Source organism: Prionailurus viverrinus, unplaced genomic scaffold, assembly GCF_022837055.1.
Source record: "Prionailurus viverrinus isolate Anna unplaced genomic scaffold, UM_Priviv_1.0 scaffold_33, whole genome shotgun sequence".
Classification (NCBI taxonomy): Eukaryota; Metazoa; Chordata; class Mammalia; order Carnivora; family Felidae; genus Prionailurus; species Prionailurus viverrinus.
Window position 1 is genome coordinate 7,011,603 of NW_025927604.1, and position 23,530 is coordinate 7,035,132.

At 43.0% G+C, this 23,530-nt stretch overlaps 1 protein-coding gene and 1 long non-coding RNA gene across 3 annotated transcripts in view; one reads left to right on the top strand and one right to left on the bottom strand.

Moving 5' to 3' along the window:
- Positions 1-12,447, bottom strand: part of ADAM17 (ADAM metallopeptidase domain 17) — a 53,196-nt gene extending 40,749 nt beyond the window's left edge. The window contains exons 1-2 of one of the 2 annotated variants that reach the window (XM_047845261.1): positions 12,317-12,447; positions 2,089-2,221 (exon numbers count right to left, since the gene is read on the bottom strand). In XM_047845261.1, the coding sequence (XP_047701217.1) occupies positions 2,089-2,221; positions 12,317-12,413 (230 nt within the window). In that variant the 5' untranslated portion in view covers positions 12,414-12,447. The remainder of the gene's footprint in view (positions 1-2,088; positions 2,222-12,316) is intronic. The other variant, XM_047845263.1, reaches the window with a different exon arrangement.
- A 190-nt stretch (positions 12,448-12,637) lies between these two features.
- On the top strand, positions 12,638-21,741 carry LOC125158343 (uncharacterized). The gene is made up of 3 exons (XR_007149357.1): positions 12,638-13,181; positions 15,166-15,371; positions 21,502-21,741. It is a non-coding gene; the product is annotated as an uncharacterized LOC125158343 (long non-coding RNA).
- Positions 21,742-23,530: the final 1,789 nt, after the last annotated feature.

Consider the following 23,530-nt stretch of genomic DNA (forward strand, 5'->3'; position numbering starts at 1 on the left):
ACTTAAAAAAAAAAAACACACACACACAAACAAAAAACCTTAGAAAGCTAAATTTTGAGTTCTTATTTTGCAGTTTTTCCCTTTGCTCCTATTCATCTCTCACTACTATATCCACTCCTTCACCAAAATCTCCATCAGCACAGCAGAAATAACACAGGCTTATCACCAAATCCTTTATCTTCTACTACTGGCTGAATGACCTTGGGCAAGTTACCCAACCTCTCTGAGTCTCATTTTTTTTTTTTCCCAGAGATTACAAAAATTCCTTTGTGGAGTACGGTAAGAATTAGAGATAATAGACGCAAAGGGCCTACTGAAGTGAATGACACAAAATAAGCAACTGATAAACTATAATTATCACCACTCTGCTCAAATTTGCTACAAGTCTGGAAGCTCTATCACCAATATTGCAATATTTTGACATGAACTCTTAAGAGAAAGAAATTATTCAAAAAAAATCTAAGGATGATGGCAGTAACTAGGAAAAACAAAATGACATTGTAAAATATATTTGCATGAAATATCAGTTACACATATGATAAATGATAAATATGCTAAGCATGACTCTGATTCAGTAACCAAAAGAGTCCAACAGAAAAATGGTAAAAGGATATGAAAAGGTAGACACAAACAAATGACTTAGACGTGAAAAGATGATCAATTTCACAAAAAATGACCATCAAAACAACTATGAGATACCATCCTCTTTCACAGGGACAAAAAGTAAAGGCTGATAAAACCTTACTGGAAATGGGTAAACTCATATACTGCTGCTAGAAGAATAAACTGGGCTGGGAAGAAATATGGTAATATCAGTAAACAGTTATAGTATATATTTCTTTGACCCATTCTCCTTTCAGGAATGTATCCCATAAAAATACCTAGACAAGGTATTTTCACGTAGATATTTATTACAACATTATTTGCTATAGGAAAAAAAGAATCACTTTGGTTAGACACATCTATCTGTAGGTTACTAGCCAATAAACAGTTACAATTCTATGCAACAGGAATATTTTGCTGTTGTTAAAAATGATACACTTATCTATATCACCTACATGTATACGGATCTGTATGCAAAAAATATGCCTTAAAAGCTTTTAGAGGTTTATACAGGAAACCTCTCTGGATCTGGAAGTTTGATTGAGGAGGAAGTGAAAACTTCTTATACCCTCCATAGTTGGCTTTTTAAACCAAATATATGTATTACTTTCCTTTTTTAAAATATTTGTTTGGGGGGGGGGGGTTGAGCATCCAACTTCAGCTCATGTCATTATCTCACAGTTTGTAAGTTCGAGCCCCACGTCGGGCTCCGTGCTGACAGCTGAGAGTCTGGAGCCTGCTTCAGATTCTGTGTCTCCCTCTCTCTCTCTGCCCCTCCCCCACTCGTGCTCTGTCTCTCAAAATTAATAAAAACATTAAAAAATGTTTTTAAATATTTGATAGGGAAGACCTAACCTATGAATATAGAATGATTCAGTCCATTTATATTCTCTCAGTGTTTGTTTTGATATTAGTAAAGCTCCCTAAAAAGATTTTAGAAAAAGGCCTGCAATTATCTATCACTTACATCCACAAAACATAAGAGAAAGTAAAATTACTGCCCAAATAGATCACATCTATCAATTTATGCTACAACTTAACGGGAATTCAATATATGCACAGCACTGAATTCTACATCCAGCTTACCACCAGGCTGTGGGGTCCTGAACAAATCCTTTACCTCTAAACTTTAGCATCTTCATATATAAAATAAAAATATTTTACATAGCTGATGGTTCTAAAGTAGCACAAAAAATTTAAGGTATTATAAATCATTCAATCAATCAAAATCCTTTGTTAGAAGCCATCCCATAAACATTATTACCATCATTAATACCTCTGGAATACCCATTTGGTTGTTTTTAAGAACCATCACTATGAATTTTAGAATAAGCAGTATTAAGAATCATGACCAACTGTAATTATATCAATTACAAATTTTTAAAATGTAACTTCCTAAGACCTCAGTAAACACCTTATTTTTCTTTTTTTGCCAAACTAAGTCCCTCATTGCCCCAATATTTTTCTATAAATAGTTCGAATTACCTTTTCAAGGCTGAAAAAGTTAGTAGTGTTTCTAAATGTGTTGAGGCTTGTAGATCCCGTTTTCTTACTGAGTGCTGCTGGATATTGGATAAAGAGAGGATATCGTAGTCTGAGAGTAAAGAATCAAGCTTTTCTGAAATAAAGGTAAAAAGGTTATTAACACCTAAACTTACTAGTCAATTGTAATATCACTAAAATGACAAGTTCTGACAACAAACTCTTCCTGACGCATTTTGAAGTGCTAAGCATAACCTATGAAGCATTCTTGCCCCCCCAAATTAATTAATTAAAAGCCAAAAAACACAAATCGAACCTGAATTTAATCAAAACCTAACTTCCACTTTTTAAGACCTAAAGGGATTAGATTGCCAAATTAACTAACAACCTTAGGAAGCAATCAGCCACACCCAGAATGTTAGAATTCCTACAGAACAAATGACCCAATTTCTTCAGGAAATAAATCGCATGGGAAAGAAGGGTGGGGCAGAGACAAACAGCAGTCCTCCCTTATCTGAGGCTTCCAGTTCAGAGCTCTCAGTTACCCAAGGCCAGCTGTGGTCTGGAAACAAATGATCCTCCTGATCTACCGTCAGAAGGTCAATACGCAGTAGCCTAACACTAGGTCAAAATGCCTACATCATTCACCTTACTTCATCTTAACATGTATGCAGTTTAGTTTAACAGCTCACACTGTCACAAGGGTAAGTTCAGTAAAATAAGACTTTAGGAGGGGTGCCTGACTGGCTCAGTTGGTAGATCATGCGACTCGAGCTTGCAGTTGTGAGTTAAAGCACCATGCTGAGCATAAAGCTTACTTTAAAAAAAAAAAAAAAAAAAAAAAGATTTTGGGAGAGACCACATTCGTATAAACTTTTATTACGGTATATTGTTATAATTGTTCGATTTTGTTATTACTGTTGTTTAATTCTTACTCTAATTTATAAATGACACTTTACGATAGGTAAGCACCTACAGGAAAAAACACAATATATCACAGGGCTTGGATAGTACTATCCATGGTTTCAGGCATCTACAGGGTGGAGGGAGGGGTGTCTTGGAATGTATCCCCCACAGATAAAGGGAACTACTATAGACAAGAATATGGCAAGCAAGCCAATGTGTGAACCTTTTTTTTTCCTAAAAGATTTTATTTTTAAGTTATCTCTCCACCCAATATGGTGCTCAAACTCACAACCCCAAGGTCAAGAATCACATGCTCTACCAACTGAGCCAGCCAGGCACCTCGACCTTTTTGGATCCTAGGTCAAACAAAACCAATGTGAAAAGATACTTGTGACAATGAGGGAAATCTGAACATGAGTTCACATTCATACTAGCTACTAATAATTTTGATATCTCAAAGAGTATCATGTTACGAATGAGCTAATTTCTAAATTCAAGGCATTTCTGGCCTGTCAGCTTAGAATTGCTAAGATGAAGGTGACCAACTCAAACTGACCACTGCTAACCAGGGCTGTATCAGTTCCTTAACAATTCATGTGTAGTACGAAAGGGCAACAAATGTATTAATGGCCTGAACAAACCGAAAGTAAATCTTTTACAGAAAAATTACATATTCCAAATTAAAGAGCAAAAAACAGGTAATATCCCCATCACTGCTGTCCTCAACAGACACAGCAGAATGATCAATCCACTGGACATGAGGAAGTAGAAGTGATATGACCAAACTAATCCCTGAAAAAAAAAAAAAACAACCAACATTAATTATTTTACTAGACTGACTTGGAACCCAAGAAAAGCAAAGATGCACTACCCCAAAAACAAAACATGCACAAAAACATTTTTATTTGGTATAGAGCAAGAGTAAACACTATAAAGTATATGATACCCATGTAAGTCACTTTTCATCATCAGCTCTGCTGCCTCTTCCAAAATCAGGAGGATTTTTGGAAGACTATTTTGGTGACTGAAGTCTGTAGAAATTGTCTAAAAATATTGGAGCTGATGTTTTCCTTTTCTGTCAACAAATACCACTACAGAAGCAATGGTGTTCAAAATCATTCCACTGGACTTAGAATGTCCTTAAAATATAACACCGGGAGCTTAAAATACAAGTATATTGTTACTGAGGTTAACTATGCCCACAAAACCACTTTGAAAAGAATTGATCCAAAACTCATCCCTCTTCCCCTAAATATCCTCAGTTGGTTGAGTCACCAATTCATTAATTCCCTCTTAGGTGCCAGGCACTAGTCTAAGTACTGATATCGCATTAAATAAAGCAAAGTCCTTGTCTACTGAAGTACTCATTTTAGTGTGGGAGAGACAGACAATGCACAAAAATGTCAGTACTGTGGACGTTCAAGCAGGATAGCAAAGACAGGCAGTAGGCAGGACCAGTTTAAGAAGAGGGGTCAAAGAAGGAAAGATGCTTCACTGTTGCATAATATTTAGGCAAACCTGAAGAAAACAAGAGGTAAGCATGCTGTTATATGATGAAAGTAAAATTTTTTTTTAAGTGGTGCCATGCCCAACATGGAGCTCAAACTCACAACCCTGACATCAAGAGTCACAAGCTCTAACGTCTGAACCAGCCAGAGGCCCCGAAAGTAAATTTCATCAAAATCCATTCAAGGCTCTAACTCAAGATAAGATTAAATAAAGTGGCAGCAAAGTTCACATTTTTGGGTACCATTGATTTTCCATCAATAAAATTTCCTTTAAAATTTAATCAACAGAAAAGCTGTTTCAAAAGGCATCACTTTTATGCCAATGGATGGTTGTTGATTTGGCATTATTAATTATAACACTTAGCAGTACCAATGAAAACCTTCAAGAAGCTAACCATTTATTCAAAAACGTTTTTTTACTTTTTTTTTTTTTTTTTAAGTAGGCTCCACACCCAACGTGGGGCTCAAACTCATGACCCTAAGAATCACATGCTCTACCGACTGAACCAGCCAAGTGTCCCTATTCAACAATTTTTGAGTGTGTACTTCCTACAAGACACTTCGCTGGATGTTTTATTACATTATCTACACAACATACCTAGCGTAGTATCCCCATTTACAGATGAAGAAACAGACTCAAGGAGAATAATATACAAGACTAATGCAGCACAGAACCAAGATTTGAACTTGGGCTTGTCTGGCTGAAAACCCCACGCTTCACTGATGTCATATTTGTGAAACTCCTTAAAAATATCCTAGCTCTTCTTGGACCTTCTACTTCTTGACCTCCTACTTTCTGATGTGTCAACCAAACATGACCTTGCCTCTCTCTGAATTCTGTAGCCCTTTGTTTCCAACTCTTTTTTCCAGTACTTCTGTGTTATATTTGTCTTATCTCACGGATTGTAAAACAGCCGAAAGGGAGCTGGGTTTTATTACTCACAGTATTCTTACTTCACAACACCCAGCATAGAACCTTGCAAAAAACAGCATTGCTGTGTGCACCAATTGCACAAATCCTCAATGCCAAGATGCTGATACAATCCTTTATAGCTCTTCAACTTCCTTGGTACAGGTTGGTACATGAACTCAGTTTCATTCAAGATCATAATCACTCCTACTGGCTGCAAACCTTAACCTCAATACTATAGTGTCATTGTCAATAAGATAGGCCAGTTGTTCTCAAAGTGTGGTCCCTACACCGGCAGCGCCACCTAGGAACTTGTTAGAAAGGCCAGTTTTCAGGCCTCTTCTCAGTCCTACTCAGTCAGAAATCCTGGGGTCGAGGCCCAGCAATCTGTGTTTAACATGCCTTCCAGGTGATGCCGACGCACTCAGGTCTGAGAACTCCTGAACTAGGCTCAAGGAAGTAGCTCAAAGTGAAGACAAAGCTTTAGGCACAAAGACGGTCCTTGTTCAGCCTTCCATTATTTTTAAGAACAAAAATCAGAAACAAGGTACATTAATAAACTGAGAAAAAGATACATTATAGCACTTCAAAATGACAAAAAAATCTACAATCATTAAAAACGCTGGGAACAATAGGTTTCTAAGAACACGGGAAAATACACTATAAGTAAACAAGATTAAGACAACAAGGATAAATAATCAAGAGTAGATTTAAAAAAACTATTCATATTGCATGATCTTAACTATGTATAAAAATAGGCCTAGAAAAAAGAAAGAACGCGATAGTAACATCACTGGTTATCTTTAGGTATATTTTCCATAACAAGCACCTTTAAAATGTAGCTTGCTAAAGTACTTTGAAATACCTAAGTAATGTGTTTCAACTGTAATGTGCCGTATTATAATTACTAGATATCTCCCACTGGATGCCCTGGCACCACTCCCTCGTCCAACAGAGATCCTGCTCTCAGCACCGCCTGCACCGGCAAGGAGTCTCTCAGATACTTCGCATTCCACTGTACCTCACCTCCGAAATTCCAACCACACTGGACTGGTCATCTCAACTTTCAATTGCTTTTTCAACAGAATTTGAAATAATTCCCAAGAGTTTATCTTTTATCCATATCCAAATCTCAGAATAAACTTAAACAGAATCCATTTAATTATCTTTCTTAGCACTCCACCAAGGCTGCCCAGCACTCTCTACAATGAGGACATCTTCCTTGCTTTCTAAGTCCTTCCAGCAGTCCCATAAACAACTGAGCTTTTTTCTCAATTTAGCTGGCTACAAACACAAAATTAGAAAACAACAGACACAATTCAAAAGGTCAGACTAGAGTACTACTTTATTTAGGTATTGCCTACCATCCCTCCCTGCTCTTCTCTGCCACATGCTATGGTTTCCCTCACTTGGCCTCCTCTGTCTAGTTGTCCTTACTGCTGCTGTCCTTACTGCTCTCCCACCCCCACTGCTCCTTTCCTGCATACACAGTCTGCACAGTTTTCCTCCCTTCCACCAGACCCCACCTACTCATTTATTCAACATTTGTTGAAAATATCCCACCTTCCAGGCACTAGGGATATAATAGAGAGGAATAGGTATCTGATAGAATTATAACACTGGAGAGAAGACCACCATACAAAAAAAAATTATAAAGTATGTCAGGTACCCAGGGAGAGGAAGTTGCAAGAAGTCATGGGAGGACAGAGCAGGATGACTCCCGCCTGGCAAGCCAAGGATGCTTTCCTGGGGAACAGTACTGAAGCCAAGACCAAAAGGGCGAGTCCACCAAGGGAAAGAAAGGACAGGGTTCTAAGTAGAAGGCCTAACATATACGTTGAGGTCCACGGGAAACAGAGCAGAATACTCAAAGAAATGAAAGTAACTCACTGAGGCTGGAGTACAGAACGACACAAGAGGTGTGAGAGTGGAGGCAGGCAGAATTCGGTCAAGAAAGGCCATGGAACTAAATTAAGGATTTTGGACTCTAGATAAGGCAACAGCTATAAGAAATTTCAATGTGACTGCAGTGTGGAAAGTGGGCTAAAGGGGAACAAGACCGGAGTCTGGGAAATTGGCTAGTAAGCAGACAAGCCATCCAGGCAGAGATCACGAAAAGACCCCCAGGTTCCTGGCATGGGTACCTGGGTAGATAGTGGCACCACATTCACGGAGATATTTAAAAAAAACAAAAACAAAAACACGAGTAGGAGCAGGTTTGGGGGAAGGGACGATGGGGGACAGCTGGATGCTGAAAGATTCTGGAGTTCCATACTATATCTTGTTTCTTATACAGTTTGCAATTACACTGTTCCTTTATGTAAGACTTTTCTGCATTTAGTCATCATACTTTTGCAGTTGTCAGTGATAAGTCACATAGTGATTTCAGGCAGAGAAAGCAAATCTGTTTTATACAATTTTCAACACCGACATGAGCAGTAAAAAGCAGCTGATACTTCATTCCTTCTACATGTTCTCAAAGGAGGGGGAGAAAACTGGAGCTTCAGGCTTGCAGTAAACTGGCTTTCTCCATGTAGGTGTGAAGTGGCCTATAGATCTGATACACCGTCCATTCCATCCTGCTTTTACACCCAAACTGTTTCATCTCTGGGATCTGCTTTTATGGCCACTGACTGATACAAACTATACCCATATTTCTTCCATCAAGCCCAGAGCCAACACTTCTATGATAAAACCAATTTTTAAACAATCAAGTGTTGTATGAGAAGAGTCTGGGAACATCTGTGGACTTTTACTTGATTTTTCTTTTTACAATAAATTGCGTAACTTGCAAGTATAATGCAGAACCCCTGTAGCCCTCGGCCTACTCACCACTGCTCTGCTGGGTGGAGTACAGAGTTCCCCAAAGTGACACATGAGTGTCATGCTCCTACTTCTGATGTCAGACGTGAAAAGGAAAAAGGCAGGACTGCTGTATTTAGTCTGCTTGTGCAGAAGACACAGGAGACCTGACCGCTCTTCAGGACTCCCCAAATTATGCAGGAGAAGCGAGTGGCCTGGCCAGGTTACTGTGAAATAGGCTCTGGATGTGGGTAAATCCCTCGCTGGGGCTAAAGGATGAGAAAAAGGAGAGCGGTGCTCTCTGCCGGGCAGTGGACCCCAGAGCCTGGGAACTAAAAACTCAATTTCATGGGTATACACCAGTTAGGGGTGATGGAGGATGAGCTGTCTCAATAATTCCTTATCAAGAACTCTTCACCAGGGCCAAGATTCTCCAGCAAGACCAGCCACATGGCAACTCTACGCCCAAATAAAAGTTAGCACAACCCAAGGGAACCTGTAAGGAAACCGAGATCCGTCCATACAGCTCTGTAGCTGAAAGGGATGCAAATCCAAAATAGGCAGTGAACTACTTCCACACCTTCCAGCACCTCCGCCTATTCCTAACCACTGTACCCAATACTTTCTTCTCATCAAACAAATAGATGGTAAGTAATTCTGCACTTATATTTGAAGTGCCTGTGAACAGGAGACAGAAATATCAAGTGGGCAGTTGGATACAGGAGTGTGGAGCTTCGGACAAGTCTAAGTCGGAGATACATATTTACTAGTTATTAGAATATGTAAGTGAAAGGAGGGCAGCAGATGAGACTTGGCAAAGTCGCCAACCCATGTGGGAGGGGAGGGGAGGGGAGGGAGAGGAGGGGAGGGGAGGGGAGGGGAGGGGAGGGGAGGGGAGGGGAGGAAGAGAAAAGAAAAGAAAAGAAAAGAAAAGAAAAGAAAAGAAAAGAAACGTGTGGGAGGGAGATACCACTCTCCTTGGTTAATTTTAGGACTAAGTTAAGGGATATAAAAAAAAGCATTTGATTTCACTTCCCTACCTCAGTAAAATCTATTCTCTACTCTGGTCCCTCCTTCCCTCTATCAGTCTTTTTTCAGACTTTCTTTAAATTATACTTCTAACTGAAAACACCACCTCTCACAAGTACAAATTGGTAAAGAACCCAAAAATCAACCACCCTTGGCCTCAGAGGACACCTACACTTACTGTTCTGGAAAACTCTGTAAAGGCCAAAGGGATTTCTCTCAATGAAATGCAGTTTATCTCTTTGACTAGTTCAAAGCAGACTGGCATTAAATCTCTCTTGGAGCAGTTAGGGTGGTTAAGTGTTTCGGTTTCAAAGGAATGCAGCCTGTAAGCAAAATTAACATCAAAAGAGGAAGCCAGATGTCAAACCATTGAGCAAAATGGTGGCCAATAATGAGAAACAAGCACTGCAATGTGGAGAATCCCCACACCAATAACCTCAAGGTAAATTTCAAAACGTTTCTGATACAAACTTTCATCCCTCATCTATGACCTATATTTTTTTCCCTCCACCCACTACATCCTCTTTTATTAAAAGTAACACAAAAGGAAAACACTTTTGAAATCAGAGTGAGACTTATACACCCCAGCCGCAACTTCAACAAGATATCATCGTGACTAAGTTCACATGACTCATAACTTTCCTGAATTATGCAATTCGTAACAGTTCAATCGAAATCATCTTGGGTGTCCCATGGAGTACTTCAAAAGCCAGGATTCTAGTATATATTTCTATCCTTCAAAGACTGTTGTCAAATCCCAATCAATATTTAGTACTGAAGGACACCTCGTTGGCTCAGTCGGTAGAGCATGTGACTCCTGATCTTGGGGTTGTGAGTTCGAGCATCATGTCGGGGGTAGAATTTACTTAAGAAAAGTAATACTGAGGTTACAGTAGCATTTATAGAATAAGTAGGCTACCATAAACCATGCTCTTTAACTATAAAACTATTCTTTGATCTTGAGCAGTTAAGCAACCAATCACATCCTAAGCCATCAAACACACACACACACACACACACACACACACACACACACACAGAGTCATTCTTCAAAAGAAAGAATACCCACAAGGCATATATTTATCACTGTGACAACGGGACAACTCACTACACCTTCCTTAGATTCATTTTTTTCTGTTTTATTTTAAAAACTAAAACATGATCTCTAAGATTCCTTGCAACTCTACAGCCTCTAAGTGCCCCCGCCAGGAGTGTCCTTATTTTCCCTCTTCATCTACCTAAAGTCTGGGCTTTGAGTATCACCTCCCTCAGGGAGCTTCCATAACCTTCCCAGGCCAGGTCGGGTGCCTCCTCGTGGTAACAATACTTGCCATGAGGCACTTGTATCAGTCTCCTCCATGTTGCTTTGGAACTGCCCGTTTGGACCTCTCTACACGACTGATGCAAAAGCTTCGTCAAGATGAACATTGTTCATCTTCCTATTGCATACGCTACGTGTTCTTCTAACATCTGGTGAATACATGGATAAGTCTATGCATTTTCCTGGCACTAGTGGTGCCAGCTCACAAATACAAAGCACACCGTCAAACACACACACACACACACACACACACACACACACACACACTTCTGCGATCTGTAAATGCTGTAGAGGGTTCATCTAGAGAGTAAGGTTTTCCTCCACTCTGTGCGCACCCTTAGGATTCACATGCTACTGACTTTCCAGCTGTGAACAAGAGCGTGTTAATAAAAGTGAAACAGCCGTGTTATACTGGTGAAAGTATAATTTTAATATCTCAAAACACCCGTTCTTTTTATTAACATTTATCCTTACGACGTAGATCCTTACCCTATCCCTCCATCCTGACCACCCCTACCTCAAAGTTCCCCTTCAGTCTGTACTGACTTATCGCATCTCGGCCCTTCCTAACGAGCTCCCTTGTGGTTCATTAAACTACTACTCACCTGTAATCCATTTCAATTTGAGATAACCACAAAGCAGTTGTTCCAGGGAGGACACTCAACACCTTCAATACCCTCTCAGTCAATTACAATTTCTTCCCCTTAAATAAAAGAATTGCCAGGCAAACTAATGTGAAGGTTTTAATTAGCTATAAAGAAAGCCCACGTGGTGTCTCAATCGTCACAACACTATATATGGAATCCTGGTGGTATTTGGGGGCCAATACAACTATGAAAAAATCAACCCTGCACGCTGGGAAAATATACTAGGTAGGCTTCATATGTAATTACTAATTAAACTGTGTTACATGTCAACTTTGGGAAGGTAAAAGACCCTAGGACATTGTAACTTTACACGAACTTCACATCTCTGAATATACGTCCATCCTGAAAATCCAGCCTCTTTAGAAAATCTAAATAAGAACCCTCTACTTTCTGGGCTCAAAACTGATCAAACTGGTCGTCTCTGAGAACTTCTTTGTTTTAAAATGGCAAGGAAGGCTTTCACGCAGCATCAAAAAGTCCTCTTGGTAGGTTTAAGCGCCTCCTCCCAGCACCTCCAATAAGCTACAATTTAAATAAGTACCTGCTTAAAAGTTCGCAAAACACAAACTCAAGGTTGAGCTCTCCGGTCTCCGCCTTCCGACCAGATTACTACATAAGTACCTCCTACAGCAGAAATTCTAGTTCATTTTGGAGAGCCAGGGAGAGCTGTGGGGCTCTGGGCCCTTCCCATCCTCCACCAAGTCCCGGCTTTGGTAGGAACCCCTTAGTAGGACAGACACCTGCACCACATCTCCCTCCCCAAACACGAGCCAACACCACCCCCCCCCCCCCCACCGCCCCGTGCTTCCCTCTTTCCCGAACTACTCCCCAAACACAAACTCAGGAGGCCGACCCCTCCCCGGGCCTCAGTCACCCAGAGGGCCCTTCCAGTATCCCTTTCCCATTCAGAAAGTCAAGCCGGTCCTCCTACTTTCCCTAAACTCCGAGAGCCACACCCCCTTCCTGCACTGAAAACTTAGGGACGCGCCACCGTCCTCCAACACCCCGCCCCCAAACACCGGAAAGATCCTGCTCCCCTGCTCTTCCCCGAAAGCAGCGCGCTCCAGGCGCCCGGCGCCTGTCTAAGCCAACTCTCCCGGGTCTTTACCGAGTCGCTGCGGGGAGCCGAAGCCCGGCCCGTCCGGAGGTCGCGGCGCCAGCACGAAAGGAACCACGCTGGTCAGGAAGAGGAGACACTGCCTCATGTTCCCGGCCCGGCCACCGGCTCCAGCTCTCTGGGCAGCCTTCGCCTGACGGGGGGGGCGCTCAGGACACTGCTCACATTGGGAGAGAAGGGAATCCGCCCGGCCCGGCCCCTCACGACTCTGACTCCTCCCGCGCCGCCTACCGGAAGACTCTAGACCTCGGCTCCAGGTCCCCGGAAGTGCAGGAAGCGCTCGGAGAAGGCGGCTCAACCCGCTTCCGGCCGCCTCCGGCCCCCACACCGCCCACAGCCGGAAGCCTGGCCCTGCGCGGCATGCCGGGAGGCCTTCGCTGGCCCCGCCCCGTGCCGGCGCCCCGCCCCCTCACCGCCCCTCCGCCCCCCCGCTCCGTCTCCCCAGGGGCGCGGCCGGCGCCTACACGGCCTGACTCGACCCATCCGGGCCTCGCCTTTGTCCTCGGGTGACCGCCGCCAGGGAGGCGGGAGCTCGTGACTAGGCCCTCAGAGGCGCGTCGGGCCGCCTCCGTCGTCTGAGTCCCACGTCTGGTTAGGATCCCCGTTACGCTTTTCACTCCACGGCTGTAGAAAGCGCCCTGCGGCCCAGGGCCTACCGCGAGGGGCGCCTGGGCTGGGACGCCGGTTGGAGGCGGCCCAGCTTCTGACCCGGGAGAATCTCTGTCCACGCGCCAGGGTCCTGGGAGACCAGCCTCCCGGACGCAAGTGGGGTGTGCAGGCGGGCCGTCCGCGCCTAACGTGCGGCCACCGGCGGCGTCCCTTGTGATCAACAAGGCTTGGTGGCGGGAAATGAAAGGTAGCCTTCTGGACGCGAGTCTTCTCGTTGGCCCCGCTGTAGGTAGAGGGTCTGCAAGCTTTTACAGAAACTAGGATCCTAGCCCTAACTCCTCCACATCTGTGAGTACAGGAGCTAGAATCTTCCAGCCAGCTTTCTAAAAAGTCAGTCCTGCTTGGTTCGTTTAGCTTAGATTGGAGAGTTCCCAAAGCAGTTTGTATCTTGTGTTGCAATCCTTCGCATAATTTTAGTAGTTGAGTGTTTATAGTATTGAAGAAAACATTCTAATAACATTTGATGCGTATTGCTATTTTGGTTCAACTAAGATTTATACAAGTAGGACATAACACATTTCCCACTTAAGAGTGAGTGGAACAGCCTTTTCTCCATTATGAAGTGATAACTTGTTGGGAATAGAATATAGCCTTGCTTGGTGAACTTTCAAGGCTAGCTCCTAATAAAATACACAAACGATGGTTTAAATTTAGGTTCATTGTGGTAGGGCCTTAGTAAAACCTCAGCATCTTTTCCAACCGTTGTTATCCATAGTTACTGGCTTTGTGCATTTTTGGTTTCACTGCAACTGGTTCATCTGGGGTAGGCCTTCATTAAATAGAAACACTGATTGCATGCCTAGTCAAAGGTAGGCAGAATTTTGCCTCTGCAAATTGTACCCAACTTAAGAAAAAACTGTATCTTGGGTGGCTGTCAGTTGAGCATCCGACTTCGGCTAGGGTCATGGTCTCACGGTTCACGAGTTCGAGTTGTGCATCGGGGCTCTCTGCTGTCAGAGCAGAGCCCACTTTGGATCTTCTGCCTCCCTCTCTCTCTGCCCTTCCCCTGCTTGTGTGCACTCTCCCAAAATAAAAATAAAACATTTTTTAAAAATAAAAAAATTGTTTCCCCCAAGAAATGTGACCGTTGTGTACAATTTTTTTTTTTCTTGAACACCTAGGCACCATACTCTCCAGCTTATAAACTTTATTTAGATCTTCATTTATATTCTTTCAGTGTCTTCCACGGCTCTACACTTGCTCATAGAAAACACTTAGCTCTCTGTTTCATAAATGCCATTTTTAATTTTTTTAGTGTTTATTTATTTTTGAAAGAGAGAGAGACACAGAGTGCAACCAGGGGAGGGGCAGAGAGAGAGAGAGACAAAGAATTCGAAGCAGGCTCCAGGCTCCAAGCTGTCAGCACAGAGCCCGATGCCGTGCTCAACCCCATAAACCACAAGATCATGACCTGAGCCAAAGTCAGATGCTTAAACAACTGAGCCACCCAGGCAGCCCTTTTTTTTTTTTAGGTAGGTTCCATGTCCAGTGTGGGGCTTGAACTCACAATCCAGGAGTCTTCTGCTTTACCAGCTATGCCTGCCCAGTGGCCCAGTAAAAGTGAAGCTCCTGGTCTACTTTTTCATATCCAGAAGTCCTAGATTTTCAGGAATTCGAAGCAATCTCTCCCGTTTACAAATCGGGACCCAAATTCCAATTTGATGTTTCTCTTTCATTTCTCATTGTCCATAAGATAAATAAATAAGTAAAATAAGATGAATGAGCACCACGTGGGGGAGGTAAAGAGTCAGAGGAACATGATAAGAGGGACATATTGGATAGGAAAACTAGGAGTCTGAGCCAGTTGTCTCCAAGCTTTTATTCTCTTATCCCGAAAAGAATTGATCAGGATGAAAGGACGAAATTTCCAGCATAATATAAACCCTTTTAAAATTGAATTTGTTAAAAGTCCTTCTTTCACATTTACCCAATGGGATATAAATATCAGAGATCTGATAGCTTCCATGGCCACTGGCCTCCCAGTAGCCCCCAGTGATCCCTGCTTCCTGATACGCACACTCTTGTATAGTCAATCCCCTTCAACACTGGACCCAGAGTTGGGCTGTATGACCAACAGCATACAGCAGAAGTGATGGTATTTCACTGCCAAGATTGTGAGAGACTGTGTCTTCCATCTGATGTGCTCACTTGGCTTGCTCACTCTCTCTTAGGTCAGACTTGCTGAAGATCATATGAGTGAGCTTGGAAGTGAATTCTCCAGCCCTCGGCGAGCTATGAGGTGACCACAGTCCCTCAGCCCGACAGCTTGACAGCAACCTCTGGAGACCCTGAGGCAGAAACACTGAACTAAGCCATTCCCTGATTCCTGACCCTCAAAAACTTCGGGAGAGAATAAACGTTGCTTTAAGCTCCTAAGGTAGGGGTCATTTGTTACACAGCCACAATTATCCACTTAAAAAAAATACAGCCAGGGGCACCGGGCTGGCTCAGTCTATAGAGCATGTGACTCTTGATCTCAGGGTCATGAGTTCAAGCCCCACATTGGGCATAGGGCCTGCTTTAAAAAAATACAGGAGCAGGTTGACTAGTATGATAGGAGACAATAGGTTTCACTAGGCAGAGAGGGAAAGATTAGAGCCTGAGGTCCCTGGGGCCGGGGGACACCCATTTTGGAATAATGCTGGGCGGTCTGAACACAGCAAACCCCCTCAAGTTTCCTCTTAAGACTGTAAGATCCCACCTACTCCCCCTCAGGGTTCCCCTCAGGAGTTTGACAAAAGACCTAAGTGAGGCCATGGGCCACCCCTCATTCAATGGACACGAGCCAATCAGGAATGGACAACCCAACACCCAGAGCTATCCGGCCAATAGGGTTAGGACCTGGGAAGGAACGAGGGGGAAGGGGAGGTGGGCGCTGACCAGAACCTTATAAAACAAGGACCCTTGTCTAGAGTCACAGGCATTCGCTTTCGCAAGTCCCCTCTCTGTAAAGAGAGCTTTCCTACTATTCTCCCTTTCTAATCTTATACTCTAATAAACTTTTGCCCGCTGCTCATTCTGTCTCCACCTCTCCATTCTTCCAAGCGGCGAGACAACGAATCCCAGGTATTGTGGTAAAAAAAATCCTGCAACACTAGGTTCCTTTCCTTAACACCAGAAGTGGTTCCTTTAATTTAGAATTCAATAAAGATAAGTAAAAGATACTTGAGATTCACTGATCTGCTATAAACTGAATTGTTTATAATTATATACTTAATGCAAGTGAACTTGAGAATAAAATATAAAAAGTAATGGGGTGTCTGGGTGGCTCAGTCAGTTGGGCGTCTGACTTCAGCTCAGGTCATGATCTCACTCATGACCTCACTGTTCGTGAGTTCGAGGCCCGCATCGGGCTCTGTGCTCGCAGCTTGGAGCCTGGAGCCTGCTTCGGATTCTATGTCTCCCTCTATCTCTGTCCCTCCCTCCCTCATGCTCTCTCTGTCAAAAATAACCATTTAAAAAAAAAAATGTGAAAATATAAAAAGTAAAATACTTACAAATACTAAACGCATATAGCCACATCTGGTTCTGGAGTTAACTACCAAATCCACACAAGTGTTGGTAAGATCTTTTGTCTAAATGATCAGAGAGATAGCTGTTTGGTTCTAGCTGAGTTGTTTTGTTTTGTTTTTTTTTTGGTTTGGTTTTTTTTTGGTTTATTTTTTTACTTCTTCTGTCATCCTAGCTCTATTTCTCTTATTAGCCACTCTCTGTCCTAATCCCACCAGTACTTATAGATGAATAGTGCCTTCCTCACTCCATTTCTAAAATGCTAATTATTCCTACATCTGTACGCTTTTTTTTTTTTTTTTTTTTTGCCAGTGAACAAGTCTCTGTAAAGCTAGCACTTACTTCAAGAAACGTGAATCAATTCACAAATCTCCATCAGATAACAAATGCCATTCCTGGAACACGACTATATACAAAGTTATACACCAAGAATTCTAGATTCCAAGATTTTAGTTCAGAAATTTTAACCCATTGCAGGGTCTTTTAGAAAGAAACATGAAAAATATACCATGCATGGAGCAGAGCAGAATATTTGAGGATCCTCACTGATAAACAGATGATTCTTTTCTGGATTTTTTTAATGGGCAAAAAAAGAACCAGGCCTGATAGAAACTGGAATAATATTTCCCCCCAGGTTCAATGCGAGAAGAAAACCAATCATTTCATTGAAAATATTATTTCAAGGAGATTCATTTCTAAAATTTTAGTAACCATTTCTTTTTTCCTCCCTCCTCTCCCCACCCCCCACACACTTTATTTTCATGACTTTTTTATTAAAAAAATTTTTTTAACATTTATTCATTTTTGAAAGACAGAGAGAGACAGAGCGCAAACTGGGGAGGGCCCGAGAGAGAGGGAGACAGAGAATCCAAAGCAGGCTCCAGGCTCCGAGCTGTCAGCAGAGAGCTGACGTGGGGCTTGAACTCACAAACCGTGAGATCATGACCTGAGCTGAAGTCAGATGCTTACCCGACTGAGCCACCCAGGCACCCCTTATGACTTTTTCTTATTAGGCATCTTCATCATGGGATTATTTGTAGTGAATCACTGGATATTGTGAGCAGAGGTATCATACTGCCTATATATATATATCATACGCCATAGAAAAAAGGGAGCTATGGGGCGCCTGGGTGGCTCAGTCGATTAGGCGTCTGACTTCAGCTCAGGTCACGATCTCGCGGTCCGTGAGTTCGAGCCCCGCGTCGGGCTCTGTGCTGACAGCTCAGAGCCTGGAGCCTGTTTCAGATTCTGTGTCTCCCTCTCTCTGACCCTCCCCCGTTCATGCTCTGTCTCTCTCTGTCTCAAAAATAAATAAACGTTAAAAAAAAAATTTTTTTTTTTAAAGAAAAAAGGGAGCTGTGTTGGTTCTTTTTGTTCTTAAATCCCTTCTCTCTCCCTTGAGATCTCAGAGTAATTGAACCACATGAATAACTGAACACAGAGAATAGATTGGATAAAGAGAAAAAATGGAAACTTGTGCTGGTTTGAAATTACCTCAGGTCTAAAGTGGCCATAAGTCATTACTCTTGGGTTGACAGGCCCCAGAGAGGAGGCTATCGCCAATTACCCTCCAGATCTTCAGTGGCCAGCGACCTTAATTGAAAACCTGTTCTATTTAGCACTTTTCAGAAAAACAGAACTCAGTTGTTGAATGTTTAAAATCTGGTAATTCTACTAGTATTTTTTTTAAGGAGAATATCCCCAAAGGCAATGAAATCACTGTCCCAAACACATATCCACACCCTCATGTTCACTGTAGCATTATTTACAATAGCCAAGGTACAGAAACAACCTAAGTATTCATGGGCAGAAGGCTGGATAAAGAAAATGTGGTATACACATACAATGGAATATTATTCAACCTTAAAAATGGAAATCCTACCATTTGCAACAACATGAATGAAACTGGAGGGCATCATGCTAAGTGAAAGGAATCCAACACAGAAAGACAAATACTGTATATGTATAAAGCCACTCACACGTGGAAGTTTTAAAAAGGTAAACTCAAAGAAGCAGACAGTAGAATGGTAGTTGCCAGGGGCTGGGCTGGGAGGGGTGGGAATGGGACACGTTGGTCAAAGGCACAGACTTTCAGGGTGCCTGGGTGATTCAGTCCATTGAATGTCCTTCCAACTCTTGATTTTGGCTCAGGTCCTGATCTCAGTTTGTGAGACAGAGCCTTGTGTCGAGCTCTGCACTGACAGCATGGAGCCTGCTTGGGATTCTCTCTCTGCCTTTCCTCTGTTCACATGTTCTGTCTCTGTCTCTCTCTCTCTCAAAATAAATAAACCTTAAAAAAAAGAAACTTTCAGTTTCACTCATTTTTTTAAGGAAGGGACTCTTTTTCTTTTTCTTTTTCAATTTTTAATGTTTATTTTTGAGAGAGGGAGAGACCGACTGAGTGCGACCTGGAGAGGGGCAGAGAAAGAGGGAGATACAGAATCTGAAGCAGGATCCAGACTCTGAACTGTCAGCACAGAGCCTGACCCGGGGCTTGATCCCATGAACTGCAAGATCATGACCTGAGCCAAAGTCAGACACTTAACCGACTGAGCTACCCAGGTGCCCTCTTTTTTTCTCTTAATGTTTATTCATTTTTTGAGAGAAAAAGAGCACGAGTCGGGGAGGGGCCGAGAGAGGGACACCGAATCCGAAGCAGACTCCAGGCTGAGCCGTCAGCACAGAGCCCCACGTGGGTCTCAAACGCGCAAGTCGTGAGATCATGACCTGAATCGAAGTCGGAAGCGCAACCGACTGAGCCACCCAGGTGCCTTGAACTTTCAGTTTTTAAATGAGTAAGTTCCAGGGCACCTGGGTGGCTCAGTCGGTTGCGCTTCCGACTTTGATTTAGGTCATGATCTCATGATCTCATGACTCGTGGGTTCGAGCCCCGCGTGGGGCTCTGTGCTGACGGCTCAGAGCCTGGAGCCTCCTTTGGATTCTGTGTCTCCCTCTCTCTGTGCCCCTCCCCCCCTCCACCCCGGTCTGTCTCTCAAAAATAAACATTAAAAAACAAAATGAGGGGGCGCCTGGGTGGCTCAGTCGGTTAAGCATCCGACGTCAGCTCAGGTCATGATCTCACGGTCCGTGAGTTCGAGCCCCACGTCGGGCTCTGTGCTGACAGCTCAGAGCCTGGAGCCTGTTTCAGATTCTGTCTCCCTCTCTCTCTGACCCTGCCCCATTCATGCTCTGTCTCTCCCTGTCTCAAAAATAAATAAACATTTAAAAAAAAAAAAAAAAAACCAAAATGAGTAAGTTCCGGGGGATCTAATGTACAGTATGGTGACTAGTTAATACTGTATTGTATACTTGAAATTTGCTGAGAGTATGTGTTCTTCACCACACACACAAAAAATTAACTCTGTGAGGTAATAAACGTGTTAATTAGCTTGATTGTGGAAAGCATCTCACAATGTATAGGTGTATCAAATCATCATGTTGTAGACCTTAAATACACAGTTTGTATTTGTTGATTATGCCTCAATAAAGCTGGGGTGAAAAATGGTACCAAAGAGACCAACATTCAACATTTGCCCTCAAAGGACTTCTATTTCAAAGATGAAAGGTACATAGAAACAAAAACACAATGTGATATTGGCCTAAAGACACTACTGGATTCAGGCAGTTTTTGCATGTTAATTCTTTAAAATAGAATGTTCACCGGGCGCCTGGGTGGCTCAGTCGGTTAAGCGTCCGACTTCAGCTCAGGTCACGATCTCGCGGTCCGTGAGTTCGAGCCCCGCGTCAGGCTCTGGGCTGATGGCTCAGAGCCTGGAGCCTGCTTCCGATTCTGTGTCTCCCTCTCTCTCTGCCCCTCCCCCATTCATGCTCTGTCTCTCTCTGTCTCAAAAATAAATAAAAACGTTAAAAAAATTTTTTTTTAAATAAGATAAAATAGAATGTTCACTTTGGAATAATTTTAGATTTACAGAAAATTTACAAAGTTCGCACACAGTTCCCACATACTCATCACTCCGCTTCCCCTAATGTTCACATCTTACATAATCATATTTGTCAAAACTAAAAAATTAACATCGGATTTCACAATTTTAAGGACAATGTATCTTTTTTATGGCCTTGCAAAATAGTGATCAAACACATAAAATTTACCATTAGTGACATTCAGTACATTCAGTATTTGTACAACCATCACCACTATCTGGTTCGAGAACATTTTAATCACCCCAAAGAGAAATTCACACCCACACTGTCCATTACTCCCACCTCCCAGCCCCTAGCAAGCACTAATTAGATCACACAGTTTAGCACTAATGTTCTTTTTCTGTTTCCCAGTCCAACTCGGGATACCACACTGCATTTAGCTACGTTAACTTTTTTTTTTTTTTTAAGTTTATTTATTTTTTAGTAATCCCTGCACACAAGGTGGGGCTCAAACTCAAGACCCTGAGATCAAGAGTCGAACGCTCTTCTGACTGGGCCAGCCAGGTGCCTCAACTACATTAACTTTTTACTCTTTCTTTTTATTAATGTTTATTTATTTTTGAGAGAGAATAAGACAGACTTCAAGCAGGGGAGGGGCAGAGAGGGAGACACAGAATCCGAACCAGGCTCCAGGCTCAGAGCTGTCAGCACTGAGCTCGACATGGGTCTCGAACTCACAAACTATGAGATCATGACCCAAGCCAGAATCAGATACTCAACCGACTGAGCCACCCAGGAGCCCCAACTTTGTACTTTTTAGATTTCATAAAGTTGTTTCAAAATATTTCATTCTGTAGGGAAGCACTAGTCGAGGTTGCTTAATTGGTGTCCAAGGTAATTGTCCGGCGGGACCCTTCACTACCTCCCCTCTGTACTGGTCTAACAGCTTCTGAAGTGACTTTCTTGCCTCTGGTTGCCCTCCACCAACACCTCTACTGGTCTAGGGAGCACTAGCTTAATGTCTTCTCATGGCATGTTTCTTGCTTCTTTTATCGTCAATATTTGCTTTAACCTGTCTTGTTGTCTACTGATGATATTTTACTTTTCTTCACCAGAGCAAAATTCCTAAGGCAAGGATCCTGCTGCCTTCCATAGCAAGTAACACTGCTGTGCATGAGGAATTCAACAGTATTTATTAAATAACTATCAGTAAGTTATCTGACAGCTAGATACCCCACAATTTCCCATTTTTAATCAAATAAATGAGACAATTTTAATGCTTGGAGTGGGTAGAATCGTATCATCTCTAAAAGATAGGTTCAAGTCCTGACCTTCGGTATTTGCAAATGTGACCTTACTTGGTAATAACGTCTTTGCAGATCTAATCAAGCTGAGAGTTGGTGTTCCTGGATTGTGATGGGCCCTAAATCCAATGACTAGTGTGCATATGAAAGAGAAGCCCTCCCCCCCCCCCCCCCCCCCATGTAATGATGTTGAGGCAACAGTTGAAGTAGGGGCGCCTGGCTGGCTCAGTCGGTGCGACTCTTGAGCTCAGGGTTGAGCTTGAGCCACAGGATGGGCATAGAGTTTACATTTTTTTTTTTAACATTTATTTATTTGAGAGAAACAGAGCATAAGCGGGGGAGGGGCAGAAAGAGAGGAAGACACAGAATCTGAAGCAGGCTCCAGGCTCTGATCTGTCAGCATAGAGCCCGACGCAGGGTTCGAACTCATGGACCGGGAGATCATGACCTGAGCTGAGGTCGGATGCTTAACTGAGCCACCCAGGCATCCCAAGTTTACTTTAAAAAAAAAAAGAACAAGAACAAGAACAAGTTGGAGTAATGCAGCCACAAGCCAACAATGACCAAGGGTTGCCCACAACTACCAGAAGCCAGGAAGAGGGAGGGCAAGACTCTCTCCTAGAGCCTTCAGAGGCAGAATGGCCCCGCTGACACCTTTGATTTTTGGACTTCTGACCTACAGGACTGTGAGAGAATAAACTTCTGTTGTTTGAAGCCGCTGGGTTTATGATAATGTGTTAGACCTCACAGACCTATAAGCTCATGGGAAACACCAGGGGGTTTCTTCCCCCTTTGCCTTTTCTTCTGAAATTCCTCTTGCCCAGAACATAGTTCTAGCTATCAAAAACCTAACCACACTTCAGTGGCCAACTTAAGCTATTGTTGTAGATTCCAGGTCTCTGGGACCAGTTTTTCACACTTGTCACCTTTTGAAGATTCCAGGGTAATGGAAAAAGAGTAGGCAGAGAACAGTTAACCAGCAGAGTTTAGGAGACAATTAAAAAAAATTTTTTTTTAATATTTATTTTTGAGAGAGAGACAGAGACAGCATGAGCAGGGGAGGGTCAGAGAGAGAGGGAGACACAGAATCCGAAACAGGCTCCAGGCTCTGAGCTGTCAGCACTGAGCCTGACGCAGGGCTGGAACGGACTGACAGATCATGACCTGAGCCAAAGTCGGAGCCTTAACCGACTGAGCCACCCGGGTGCCCCATGGAGACAATTTTTTTTTTTTCAACGTTTATTTATTTTTGGGACAGAGAGAGACAGAGCATGAACGGGGGAGGGGCAGAGAGAGGGAGACACAGAATCTGAAACAGGCTCCAGGCTCTGAGCCGTCAGCCCAGAGCCCGACGCGGGGCTCGAACTCACGGACCGCGAGATCGTGACCTGGCTGAAGTCGGACGCTTAACCGACTGCGCCACCCAGGCGCCCCCCATGGAGACAATTTTTACTGCACCCTGAGAATTAGTCAATCCCCTAATCCAAACCCAACTAAGTGAAGCTTTGAGGCGGATTTAATAAATTTCAACAGTATTCAGCACTTTCCCCAGGTTCTTCCAAATGCTATGTCGTTGCCACAGCAACCCTCCTAGCAAAGGGAGCAGAAGGACCAATGCAGACTGGTCCAGGAGCTACAGCTCATCCTTTATTATACCATAATTGCTAAGTTTCTGCTCTGTTCTTTGAGGATTTCATTGTGGCTTAGAAAGGAGGGCATGGACTTTGCAGCCACACAGCCTGGACTTGAACACTTGGCAATTACTTTGACAAGTTACCTCGTGTTTAAAATAGGGAGTGAAGAGTACCAACCTTGTAGGGATTTAATGAGGCTGATGTTG